General features: G+C 43.5%; 1 protein-coding gene across 1 annotated transcript; it reads right to left on the bottom strand.

The window, feature by feature from the left end:
* Nucleotides 1–1,456: 1,456 nt before the first annotated feature.
* Nucleotides 1,457–13,725, bottom strand: PPP1R17 (protein phosphatase 1 regulatory subunit 17). The gene is made up of 4 exons (XM_026514076.2): nucleotides 13,644–13,725; nucleotides 9,500–9,652; nucleotides 8,037–8,189; nucleotides 1,457–1,536 (listed from the first exon to the last, which is right to left on the bottom strand). Exons 1-4 carry the CDS (start codon nucleotides 13,723–13,725, stop codon nucleotides 1,457–1,459), a joined length of 468 nt encoding a protein of 155 aa, XP_026369861.1.
* Nucleotides 13,726–13,969: the final 244 nt, after the last annotated feature.

Below are 13,969 nucleotides of genomic sequence, written 5' to 3'. Positions count from 1 at the left end.
GCTGGAGAGTGTGCGCTCCTTCAAGGGCATCCAGCGCCCAGCAGCAGCTGACAGTTGTCATGTTTCTCATCAAGCCCAAGGTTGTCAGATCTTGAGGGGTTTTTCTAAGAGAATCTGGAAATCTAGAATCTTATGCAAATTCTCCTGACTGGATTGTTAAATATTCATGGCTGAGTAAGCCTAGGTGGGTCAAAAACAAATGAATCAATCCTGTGATTCTCTTTTGCAACCTCTTCTCTTTGTATTTGTAAGTAAATAATTTTTAGAAGAAATGCACCCGGACATAAAAATGTGGTTAGAAGTGTTTTTATTACCAGCAGTGGCCTGCCCCTTTTCCACATTTGTGAGAAAGACTGTCTCTTGGAGCCAGGGTGTATACAGAGCTTCGAAATTACCACTTTGAGGCGAGATCTGTTTGAATATCCACCTTTCTACTTTCGAACGACAATTTTTGCCTTTCCCCACGTCCATCATCTGTCGGATGAGGCCCTCATGCAAAGGCTTCCCACGGCACCCACAGACAGCAGGCTGGGGCAGGGGCTATGTATAGATCCCCGCTCAGTAGCGAACACCACATCTTTCCATCCCATCCAAGAAAGCATACGAGGCTCTAAATAATTGAGAAAGCTACAAATGTAGGAGTGGCCTTCCACTGGCCTTAATTAATATCTTTTAAAAAGTAAATTCATCACAAACGATATTCTACCTATCCTTAGTAATGATTCACGTATGACGCAGCTCACAAATTTCAGGACAACATGGTTAAGAGATATTTCAAAAAATAAAAATAAATAGGATATATTGCTAAGCTTCTCAGTAGACCAGCCCTCCCTATCTCTGGTATTTTCAGCCAATGCATGGTTGATTGGTTTGACTCCCCCAGTTCATTCACTGTTATAGTATCAGTTACAAGGACCTTAGAAATGTCACCAGAGACACTTGGACTCTTGAGGAAAGATACAAGAGATAAAAGACGGTGTTCTCCAAAGCCATCAGTGAGTCTGCACCCAAACATTCTCGCCTTCCCAACTGGCAACAGGGAGTCCCCACTTGAACTGCTATTTGGATAATACAGTGTGAAGTCCTGCCCACCAACATGAACCAAGAAACAAAGCACTTCCATGCTGTTCGTGTTCTTTGCTCCACGAATTGATCCAGAAGATGCAGAAGCTGGATACTAGAGCTGTCCCTGTTACCTCCCAGTTTAGAACGATCTGTTTCCTTTCCCCTGCATTAGAAAATGAAACTCAAGAGGTGGGAATAGAAACCAGATTCAAGGAGGAGCGAGACAAAGGGGAGCCTGGCAATCTGATACAGTGTGGCTCTTGGGGGAAAGGTGTCTGGATCTCAAAGGCGGACTATCACAAAATGAGAGCAGAAGCAAGTCTATTTTTTTTCTAGGTCGCCACAGGGAACCAATCTAACCTATTTACAAGTGGTCTCAGGGGTGCTCTCTTTAAATAGCTATCTTGTCACCATCCTTTTCGTCATCTTCCACGATCACTTTGGGTCTCTCGTCCCTCAGCAGTGTCACACCTGCAAAACAAAGCGCTGATCTGCAATTAAGTGCCTCTAATGAAAATATTAGACAACCTTACAGCGTAGACACACAGAAGCATGGTAACCCAGAAACCCCGTAGCGTCCTCAGAGCTAAGTGTTAAAGGTGCCGCCAGAGTTAGGGCGCTGGGGGCCTTACGTGGCCTGCCCGGAGGAGCTGTGACTCAATGAGGCACCGCCCTGGTGACCAGGAGAAGCTTGATCTCGGAGTCAGAGGCAACGCTGACCCCCTGGTCTACGGTCTACATTAAAGTTTGCAGCACAGGAGGACGAAAAGCAAACGGGTGTTGGAATCCACCTGCTTTGGACCTCTCCTCCTGGCACTTGCCCAGTCTGCGTTGGGCCAGTTAACAATTTCACACCTGAATTTTCTTGGATTTAAAAGGAGCTCAGTGATACTTATGTAAAGGGTTATTGTGCCAACGAACGAGAAACAAAGACAGTGCCGAGCAAGCGCCACACCCGTGAGCCAGGAGTCTGCTTCTCCTTTCCTTTCACACGTGCTAGTTAGGTCCCCCTTTGAAAGAATGGGTCAACAGTAGGAAGTCAAAGTTAAATACGTTTTTCTAACATCCGGGGAAAAGACTGAGCTGGGGCTCTGAACATGCCATTTCTAAATGTCAGGACTGGTAGGTGATAATATTTACATCGTTCAGAGCAAAAGGAGAAATTCAGGAAAGTGCAGTGAGTGTTCATAAAGTTCTGTGGCTACAGTTTTCAAAAGTTGTTCTTTATTTTTATTTGATTTTCTTCTTTGGGGGATGAAAAGATCCTTTCTTTTTGGAAATTTTAGGGGCATCAGACAGTTGTTTTTTTAGCAGCCTTCCTAGGCAAAATTCAAAACTATCCCTGTGTTGGGTTCCGATATATTTTGTTTTAAAAGTTTACTGGTCTTTGAAATTCAGAAGCCTGAGCACAATTTTCTGGACTGATCAGTCCAGTTAAGAGCATCCAAGGAGGGCTGGGTGATTCTGCTCATCGTATAAATTGTGAAGTAGGGTCCTTTTAATAAAAAAACAAAGGGAACTATGATTCAAGGCCAGTCCTCCGTGATTTCTGTCACCCACTGCCACCAACCACCACTGCCTTGCACCGCCCCCACCTTCTCATAATTAGAGACCTTTCAGTTCATGAAGCATTTCGTAAAGATCTAAACACGAGGGTGGAAAGCTGTGCACCCCAAGAGGCCTTTCTACAACACGGGACTCCGTTCAACAGCGGCAAATTAATGAAAACTTTGTGTTGATCTTAATGACTATTCATTTGATTCAGTTCCTAGTTTGTTCATATGGGTTCTTTACCAATTAGCTGATATTTATTGGAGGAGAAAAACAATTTCAAGAGCCTGGTTGAAACTGAGGATTTTGCATAAACCTCTTATGAAACACAGTGGGAGATCTCTTCTCTTCTACAGCTGCAAGGAGGCTTGGATTTTTATTTGGAATTAAGGCTATCATGGTAGGAGAACAGAGAGTTAACTATGCTAAGCCCCCAAAACTTCCTGTCCTGATTTCCTTGCTATCTTTTCACATTAAGCCAAACTTGAGTTGATTCAAAGTGGGCAAGAGTATTTAAATTCCCAGATCCCGTCAACTTTCTGATTATTTGGAGTATCCTTGAAACCTAGTCAGAGAAGCATCTGGGCCAAAAAAAAAAAAAAAAAAAAAAAATGTCCTGAGATTTCAGGGAAGGGAGGAGCCTGTTTTGCCATCAAGGTCAGCCCTTCCCAAAGTAGGCTAGGCTTTCCACAGGGACACGGGAGGTAATTTCAGGTGGAAAGTGAACTAGCATTTGTATTAGTAGAGTTAAGCATTATTTTTAGTGTCTTATAATGAAAAATACATACGGTAGCTCCTGGGAATCCCGATTTCATGGCTATCACTGCTTAGGGCGAGGCTGAAATCAATAGCATGTGTCATCAATACGTTTTTATTTTTTATGCTTCAGATCTTCGACTTTGTTCCTTTGAAGATGAATGAGGTTTGATGAACACGGGTCTGTGGTTTAACCTCATCCTCATCCTCTGTTCTCCTCGGGAGGCACAGGTGTGCCATCGAAGGAACGTACGCTAGAGCCAGAAAGCTTTGCCCTCTTTGGTGGTCATTTAACTTTGAGCAATTACTCAGCTTGTCTGAGCCTCAGTTTATTCATTTGCAAAACTGGAGAAAAAATAAATCCTATCTCCGTCAGGGGGTGACGCTGCCAGGGGGATGTAGACCAACATACTTTGATGCTTCCGGCACACTGTTATGTGAACCTCCATTACAGCACGTAACACACTGTAGGAATCATTGGACAATACCTCCATCTCCCCTACCGAACCTTGAGGCTTTTAAAGGATATTCTAGCATCTAGCACGGGGCTTGGGGGACAGTAGGGATTTAGAAAATGTCAGTTCCTGCTCTTCCACTCTCTGTGGAGAAGAGTGTATGGAACTTGGCTGTTTGTTAGAACCTGGTGTGTTTTTAAGGCCAAAGCTGTCAGTCCCAGGTCTCTAAGGGTCAAACAATTAGCCTCGTAGCAAGCTGTTTTAGGCCATGATCCCATTCAGAGCTGGTCACGTGCATTACAGATGTGTGCCTCTGATCTAAGGGGGCGGGGCTAAGACACCTCCTGTCCTGGCAAGCCACACCACAGAGAACACTCTATTCCCAGCAGGACAGAAAAGGTGTCACTTTCAAAGGACATGACAGTCCCCTTTCTCCAAGTACATTATTGAGCTTTGATCTCCAAATATTCACAGCTCATGGGCCAATTTTCCAAGAGGTTTCTCTTCAATGCTCCCAGCTTCATGATTCTTTACCTTCTCTGGTTCCCTTTGCCACAGACCTTAACTAAAGACTTTCTCTTTTAAGCACTTCTCGGCTACTCAGATCTTAATAATCACAACCCAGTGCACCCCGCCATGTAGTCACCAAGATGGGGGGCCCTGGCAAATGTGGGCCACGTTGGGAACAAACCTTGGGTTGGCAAGGAAGCCAGAGATGGCTCCTCACTGAGGAGTTGTCTGGCAGTTGGAACCTGTCGAGTAAGCTCATTAACCTAGGGGAATGAAGGTAGTTAGCAAGAGATTTAGAAGAGAAAGATAATCCTTGTCCAGTCTTCACTTGCCAAGGGCTAATGAGAGGAGATGTCTCCAGAGTGCATTTGTCTGTGAGTTCCTCTCAACACCCTTATTAGAACCAATATGAGTCTCTCTGAACATCTGCCGAAGGCCCTATCCTTATCAGCTTAACTAGCATTTCGATTACTGCCAAATCTTTAGATACTAAAAGGCTCTTCAAAAATAAAGTGCTTCAGCTAATATGCTAATAAAAGCTAGAATCATAGAACACCATCTATAATTGCAAATACAACACAGAGACTTGCTGATTCAAGGAATTCCATAATGTGTATAGAACCCATGCATATATAGCCTTTCTCTCCAGCTCTGTGTACTTTGCCCTGTATGAGAAACATTTTTTTTTTTTTGTTCCACTAGGAAGCTGCTCTCCTAAGATGTAGATTTTGGGACGCAGGCAGCATCCCCTGCCAGATAAACAGGGGTCAACATTTTAGGCAGTCCCTTGAATCAGTAGGTTTATATGGAAAGGTAAAACACTGCAGCTAGCAAAATTCTCACCTTTAGAAAGGATCTGAGTAAGCTCAAGGAATATAAGGTGAGGAGAATGGAGGGAAACTGACATTTATTGAGGACTTTCAAAAATCCACATCTGTGCTAAGTGCTTTATGTGCTTTCTTTAATTATGTTAACAATCCTGGGAGAAAGATTTTATGGTCCTGCTTTCAGAGATGGACGAAATGAAGGAAGCTAATTTGTGTTAGTTGCCCAGAGCCACAAAGCTAGAATGCTCGGAACCAGAGATCAAACTTAGACCTTTCTGACTCCGAAGCCCATGTTCAGTGCTGTGTGCTGAGGTGACTGCCCATAAATATTCTTGTTCCTCCACCAAGTCTTCCCCTAGGAGGACCTCAACAAAAGCAGATATAAGAATGGGTAAAAAATAAAGTCTCCTCATGGAGAACTTGGAACTGCAGGATTGTGATTGCCAAATAGAATATCAAATCAACAGATACTTATCGAGCATTGTTCTATAGAAGGGACTGGGCTAGATATCAAGGCCAATACCAGCACAGTTCTCATGAAGTCATCAAACGTTAGTCAATGTACAGAACAGCTACAATAATGGCAGCAAGAGCCATAAAGACTAGACAGAAAGAGATGACAAAGTCTTGGTATTTGCACGCCTGGGTCTACTACAGAGTGAGTTCAGAATGGAAAACATTCATTTTGGACTCGGAGTCTGTTAGTGGAGACTTGGAGCTGGCTGAGTCTTGAAAGGTGACCGAAGCCAGGACAGAGGCAGAGCTTGGGGGAAAAGTGTGATGGGTGGGAGGGTCAATGCCGGTAGGAACACACCGTAGCTTATGAGAAACATGTTTGAGGCAGTTCAGATCCTGCCAGGTGGTCCTCGGTCCACTTCTCCAGACAAGTGTCTCCTCAGGCTCCATGCCTCCTTGCCTGGCTGTGCTCCACAGCGATCGGGCACCTTGTCTGCACCCCTGACTGCCTGTTCATGATGTCTTTTCTCAGGCTTCTTTCATTTTTTTCTTTATTAAATAAAATAATGGGGAAACATAGTTCTATAAGAACAAAATCCCGTCTCCCAAAGTGTCCCTTCCGGGTTGCCATAGTGCCGAAAGTTCCAACTATACCATAGGACAATGAGAAACGGCCCACAGGTGAGACAGCGCTGGCTTAGAGCCCCAGCTCTGCCACATCATTGTATTTGATCTTGAACATAATTTGGTCCATTTATCTGTCCACCTAATCATCCCATCAGCAGTCCAACCAATCAGCCGAGCCCCTATCCATCCATCAATGCCATCCACAGGGGACTTTAAGTTACTGAAATTCTCTTTCAGTTTCATTATCTGTAAGGGAGTTAATAACTACTTTCTTGTGTTATTCAGCTGATTTTTAAAAATTCATGAGATGTGCCAAACGCAGTACCTAATATTTAGTAGGGTCTCAGTAAACAGTAGTACATTTTTTCTTCTGCCACCCCCTCCAAACAGCTGTATAAAACACACATGTACACACACACACACACACACACACACTCAGGCTTATAATCTAATCATGAGTGTATATGTCTTATTCGCTAACCTTCACATAAAATTCTCAGGAACAAGACTATATTTCACATATTGGCTGCTGCATAGTCTGGGGCTGTGCACGGAGTTCAGCACAAATTTTGAGTTTGATTTGACACATATTAAGGTAGCTCTCATGAAGATGATACTTTCAGGATCAAAAAAAATAAAATAAAATATTGCCATTTGCAAAGATGTAGATGGAACCAGAAGGTATTATGCTAAGTGAAATAAGTCAATCAGAGAAAGACAATTGTATGATCTCACCATATCTGGAATTCAAGAAACAAAACAGAGCATCATAGGGGAAGAGAGCGAAAAATAAAATAAGATGAGATCAGAGAGGGAGATAAACCATAAAACACTCTTAATCACAAACTGAGGGTTGCTGGAGGGGAGGAGGGTGAGGGGATGGGGTAACGGGGTGATGGACAATAAGGAGGGCATGTGATGTAATGAGCACTGGGTGTTATATAAGACTGATGAATCACTGACCTCTACCTCTGAAACTAATAATACATTATATATTAATCAATTGAATTTGAATAAAAAATAAAATTAAAAAATAAAATAAATTAACATTTTTATTATGGGAGTTTTCAAAGTAGAGAAAACTATATAATTAATACTTATTAACATTTTATCATTTTTGTTTTATCTAATTGTCTTTATTTTTGAATATTGTAAAGCAGATTCCCTATAACACTTCTGTATATATCTCTAACACTAAAAGCTTTTTAAAACCATAACTAAACTGCCATTATCATCCCTGACAAAATTAACAATAAAGACTCAATTTCATCTTAAAAAAAGATGATACTTTCAAGGCTCGTTTCTATAGTTTGTTACTAACGATAGGTCTCGCTATTTCTGGATCTCCCTTTCTTTCCCTCCCCTCTCTCCTTCTCTCATGTTGAAGGTTTGGTTAATACATCCAGCCAGGTGTCTTGGGAGAATCAGCCATCAGTCATAGGAAGCATGACCATGGAAGGCTGGGGACGAGGATTTTCCAACTCTTTTCAAGGACCCACTGACATTTCTATTTCATTGGCTCAGTGAATCTGATCAGTTCTGCTGAAGCACGAGGAATGCTCTGAACCTCCCCCAGCTCCGAGGCAGCCCCCGGGGCGGGGGGGGGAGGGAGCTGCCAGTGAAGGTAAGCCTGAAAGCCAGCAGTAAACTCTGCTCCCCCCACAGAGCGCGTCTGTGTGACACAGCTTGCTGGGCCAGGACAGAGGCCATGCCCGTGGCACCTCCAGATGGTAAAGCTCTTGACCTGTTCCCATCACCCCCTGCAAATGCCTTGCACCAGCTCTTTTACCTGCTGCAAAGGGGGACACGTGCAGGGCAGGTGTGTCTTTTCTCCTTGGTTTTTTCTGTTCCAGGTCAGTGTTATGAAGAGCTGGACTCATTTTGCCCTTTGGGTGTCTCTCTTGAATGTCGTATCTTTTAATTAAGTGTTCTGAAAGCACACCTGTGTGGTTAGGGAACAAAGGGAGAGACAGGGTCAAATACACATATCCTAATACAAGAGGACTCTACAGGCATATTTGCACATATCCCTAATGATGGCAGTCAATATAGCTTTCCAAACTTATTTTAGTAAAAAGCTTTTTTTTCTATTAGGAATTAGTATCTGTTGAGGTGACACAAAGGGGTTTGCACGCCTGATTTTATTTTAACCTCACAAAACCCTGAGGAATTTGGTATGACTGCCACCATCACCTATCTGAGGGAGGCGAGGCAAGGAAAACATGGCCACAGGAGCACAGCTCGCAGGGGTCCGAGCAGGAAGCCAGCCCAGGTCTGTTTGCCTCCAAGGTCTGTCCTCTTAGAGCAGGGGGTCATTTACTGCCAGGCACATGCTCGCTCTTCAGCGACCTGCCTGCCTTCTCTCCTCGCCCACACGTGAAATGTCTCTCCATCATTTCCCAACTCTCTGAAAACAGCCTCCTCTATACAACTGTCCCCAATTCCCTGCCCAGGCGGAGCTCCCGGGGCCCCTATGGAAGGACCTCATTACGGCCTTACCGCTTACTGCGTATTTCAGCCCATTATGTGCTTCCACGATTTTGTACAGAATGGACAGCTCCTTCTCAGGAAGCTCTGTGTTCTGTTTGTTTTGTATCCCGCCGAGCGGGTTGTGAGTGGAGAGAACGCTGAATCAATGGCCCGGAGGGAAGGGGAGAAGGAAATAAGAACCAACAAAACTTTGGGCCAAAAAGAGAGTCACACATCACACATGAGATTGTTATAGAGACATATTAGCTGTTCCCCAAACCATTTTGCTTTTCTCCTGGGCACACAGCTGGGCGACATCTCTCTGCCTCCCTTGCAGTCAGGCAAGGCTTGTGACTGAAGGAAGTGATCGGGGCCACCTTCAGGTCTGCCAGTCTTCCAGTCTATTCTGCCCCCCACCCCGCCCTGCCTCCTACCCCCCTCATCCCTGTGCCTGCTGGATGCTGGTGCTCACGGTGACCTTGAAAGCCATGTGCTGGTGAGGTCTGCACCTCCATCAGCCGGAGTCCCTGAATTACCGTTGGGGGCAGAACCTACCTCCCAACTCGCACTACTGATAAGTGACGAAAGCCTTGCGTGGTGCCACTAACATTTTGGAGTTTATTTGTTATAGCAGCCGGCCATATTGTAACTGGGACAGGTGCAGGGAGAGCACCAGTGATTTAAAACCACGCAAATATGTAAGGAAAAAGTTCTAAGACCAGCGCGATCCCGCGGCAGCGGTACTCCTTCACAGACGTGCCAACGGACCTCATTGGCCATTACCTGGTATAAAAGGTGGGATGTGCAGTGCTGGTGTATCTTTTCTCCTTGGTTTTTTTTGGTCTGACTCAACATTCAGGGCGACCTGTGCATTTTTTCCCTTTCTTGGCTTCCTTTTGAGCTCACAGTCTTTAATGAACTGGTCTGAAAGATCATCTGCTTTCGATAGGATGCGAAGAAAAAAAAAGAATATAACATGAGTAAGGGTCACTCACAACCTGGTTGGTGTCCAATTACTGGCAGAAGCCACTTGGTCTGAAAAAGAAAAAGATTTGTATATTTTGGGCTAGTCTACGGAGGACTTTCGTAGCCTGGCACAGATACATAGAATAAAACAGAAAACTGGAATAGTCTATAAAACCCCAAATGAAGAGAGCTCCAACGGATGGATAACCAAAGCAAAGAAGAACTTCAAAATATAGTTAGGCAAGCCACAGAGTGGGTTTGAGTTAAATTTCTGATAGAATAGGTTCTCTGTGCTAAATGCTCTTTCTTAATTTCCTTTGTCCAAGGCTTGCTCTCTTGAAGACTGCATGGGTCAGTACGGAGCTGTGCACACTCTTCAGTCTTTTTTTTTTTTTAAAGATTTTTTATTTATTTATTCGACAGAGACAGCCAGCGAGAGAGGGAACACAAGCAGGGGGAGTGGGAGAGGAAGAAGCAGGCTCATAGCGGAGGAGCCCGATGTGGGGCTCGATCCCACAACGCCGGGATCACGCTCTGAGCCGAAGGCAGACGCTTAACCGCTGTGCCACCCAGGCATCCCCACACTCTTCAGTCTTGTAATAAGGTTCTCAGGAAAATCCTCACCCTTCGCTCTGCGGCCAGCTGGGTCGCGCTGACCATTCACACTTGTGTCAGCACTGGCCTCTTCATTTACTCCCCCACTGCCATCGCCATTCTCCCATTTGCCCATCCTCACTCCAGGGCCTCTCGTCTTACTCAGCTCTTTACCCTCCTCAGTTCCCTAGGCTCGGGAAGCTCGGATTCTATATCACGTCCATCAGATGTCAGCGAGCGTGATGAATCCAATCTGATCAGTCCTCGCCCATGAAAGCATGTGCTCTGCTCCCTCTGACTCCTCAATGCTTTGGCTGATGGTTTGCTTCTTTGAGCGTCTCTGTCATTGTTCTAGACAATGACACTTGTTTATTCTATCATGGTTTATCTGCTGCTCTTGACAGAACCTTCTTGGAGATTAAGGATTATGTGCTTTTGATAATTTTATTCTTAATTGCCTCTCCCTCCCATAAATGCATGTTGAATGGATAAGTGGATTGGACTGATCCAAGTTCAACTGCTGACTCTGTCACTTGTTAGTTCTGAGAACTCGGGCCTTAATTTCTAGGAACTTTAATATTGTCTCAACTTTTAAAGTGGGGATAATTTTAAATCAGTGTGTGTGTGTGTATGACAGAAACAGAGTGAAAGGACTAAATTTGTTGGTAAAGCAGCTGTTACATTTGATAGATTTTAGATCCTCAAAAAAATGTTCACTCTGGTCATTGCTCACCCCCTAAACTTTTACAAGGTCCAAAGGTAAACCCACCTCCCTGCCCCATCTCCATAAGTCTTTCCCAGTCCTGGGTGTCCTTTCTCATTTTCTGGATATCCACAGGATTTTTGCTCATGTAACACCTTTTCTGCATATGTCTTCTCTGCTTTCTTTGATGATAGGTATCTTGTGTTTTATCTTCTTACAGCAACTAATAAATATTTGTTGAACATATGCTTGAGTGAATGAACTCAAGCATGTTATGTATAAGGAGATAGTGTTCAAAGAAGCCACAGGCAATGAAGCTATCTGTCTTCTCTGGAAACTCACTATGGCCTGGCTACAGTCTGGTACATCTACAACTGTGAATGGATTTGGGGAAATTCAGAGATTAATTTTCCTTCTTCCCTTCCTTCTTTCTTTTTTTCTGTTTCTTTTCTTCTTCTTCTTCTTCTTCTTCTTCTTCTTCTTCTTCTTCTTCTTCAAGATTTATTTATTTTAGAGAGAGAGAGACAGAGTGCATTGGCTTTGGGGAAGGACAGAGGGAGAGAATCTTCAAGCAGACTCCCTGCTGATCCTGGAGCCTGATACGGGGCTCAATCCCAGGACCCCCAAGATCTGACCTGAGTAGAAATCAAAAGCAGGTGCTTAACAGACTGAGCCACCCAGGTGTCCCTCTCTCTGTTTCTTTTTTATGAAAATATTCAGGTCAGTGTCTTTAAAACATGGAGAATTAAATGTGTCAAACCTGTTCACTTCAGTTTTGTGGGTCTAGATATAACTTGTGTCATTCATAATGTATTTATTCGACAAACACTGATGAAGGTCCTCCCCTATGCCAGGCCTTGAGCAAGATTCTGGGACTAAAAAGACAAATAAGACATAGTCCTTCCTTTCAAGTTGCTATAGTCCATTGGGCTTTATGTCTGGATGGCCCTTTGTTTGAGAAAACCCAGTATACATGAGAAAACTACCATTAGAAATACCTAATAACCACACATTATTATGCCTGCATCACCCAAAGATCACGGTACATAAACAAAAAGTCAAATAGCATCATTCCCTTCAGCCATATTTAATAGTAACAAATATTTCCTTTCACCCAAAGGATTTGAATAATTCCATCCAATCATTTCAATTTAAGAAACATTTATTGAGCTTATACTGTATGTAAGGCACTGAGCCATATGCTTTTAAGTTTACATATACAAAAAAAAAAAAAAAGAGGTGAGAGGAGAATTTTACTGAGTACTCTTATATACTAGATGATTTCGCATCCTTCTGGTGTATGGGAATGACCAACACCGTCAATGCCTGTGTTTTACCAGTCGTTAAATAGTCATAGCATATCCTAAACACATGATCTCATTTAGCTCTCACACCAAGCCCAAAAGGAAGGAGTACAATTATCCCCAAATTGCAGATGAGGAAACTGAGATTTAGAAGGCCAGAAGAAAGGCTAAATGTCATAATCCTGCAAATTATGGCATCAGGAGTAAGCCCAGGCTCTTGGGAGTATGTTTCTTCTTTCTTCTTCTTTTTTTAATTTTTAAAAATTCTTTATTTAAATTCAATTTCATTGACACATACTGTATTATTAGTTTCGGGGGTAGAATTTAGTGTTTCATCAGTTGCATACAACACCCAGTGCTCATTCCATCACGTGCCCTCCTTCATGCCCATCACCCCATTACCCCATCCTCTCCATCCCCCTCCCCTATGTTTCTTAATGCGTGGTTGAAAATGCAATTTTAAAAATTTAGTGCCACATCGCACAGTTAATTTCTCCCCCTATCTTATATACCATAGACATTTGTTGAATGAATAAATATTGCTCAGAATGGGTGCTGCCCAGCTGTGGGGTCCCTGGGAGTACAGGCTGGATGTGGGCCAGTCAGGGGTCACCACTCAGTGCACAGTACGGAGAGCAAGGCATTTGCTTCAATTCTGACTTTTACTTCAATTGCACTTTTTCCCACTTTTGGAGAAATCCTGAACATAAACTATCTTGATGGCAAATGGGGAGAGGGGAGCGGGGGGTGGGGGGGAGTCATAACCAGGCAAGACATAAACAAAGGCTATGAATATGCAAAAGGCCCATCCATCAAAAGTCTGAGTGTCTCATTTTTAGAAATGGGTAGAGGCAGAAATGTTTCTGGTATTTTCATTACAAAGGTTATGCAAAAAGTCAGTTCTGGAAAGGAAACAGATTGACAATAAAGCAGAAAAAGGCTATTTAAAATTCTGTCTTGATAGGCAAAGAGAGATATTTGAAATATTTTATTGGCACTGCACATGGGGTGTAAGTGTGCCGGCAAATACTGGAAACAAGTTCTGCTGCCACATTCCATTTACTGCCTCAAAAATGCTCTGCCTGGGACTCTGTCAGACCCAAACAAGAGGACAATGCCTTTTTTCTCTTTTTGTAACTCTAATGAACCTCTCTCCAGCGCTCCAGCTAATATTTACATGGCAGACCCCACAGAGTCATGGCTATTTTCCTGTCCATCTGGTGTTGGCTGTCACCAGAAGGTGCAAAGGATCAGGTTTCAGGGGGCCTCCCCCTGTCCTGCCTGCAAACAAATGGCAAGAGAATGGCAGGGACCTCCCCTTTCTGACTTCCCCTGCCGACATTCCCGCAGGAGCACTTACCTAAGTGGTCACAACGAGGGTCTAGCTTATCCAGTCTGTCTTCTGAGAGCTCCAATGGCTGCATTTGCCCAGTGGACATCATCGAAGGAGGTGTTTCTTCTCCGGCACTATAGAAGCATAAGAAACTAGTCCATTAGTGTGTCCTCTGTTCATTTGTTCACTAATGGAATAAGTTTATTTATTGAGCACTTACTATTACATTCTCAACTTAATCCTAGGTTTCAAATCTGCTTCCTTTACTTACCTACTACCAGCTCTAACTTAAGATTTAAGTCAAAATAGATGAAACACACACACAAACACACACACTCACACACACACACACA

This window comes from Ursus arctos, unplaced genomic scaffold, assembly GCF_023065955.2.
Source record: "Ursus arctos isolate Adak ecotype North America unplaced genomic scaffold, UrsArc2.0 scaffold_3, whole genome shotgun sequence".
Classification (NCBI taxonomy): Eukaryota; Metazoa; Chordata; class Mammalia; order Carnivora; family Ursidae; genus Ursus; species Ursus arctos.
This window is presented reverse-complemented; position numbering and strand designations above follow the sequence as displayed.

Coding starts and splice junctions, on each gene's coding strand:
- PPP1R17 (XM_026514076.2), bottom strand. CDS start 13,725: ATGATGTCCACTGGGCAAATGCAGCCATTGGAGCTCTCAGAAGACAGA. Junction 9,653..13,643: donor CCCTCGTTGTGACCACTTAG/GTAAGTGCTCCT, acceptor TATCGAAAGCAG/ATGATCTTTCAGACCAGTTC. Junction 8,190..9,499: donor CATCCCACCTTTTATACCAG/GTAATGGCCAAT, acceptor CTAACCACACAG/GTGTGCTTTCAGAACACTTA.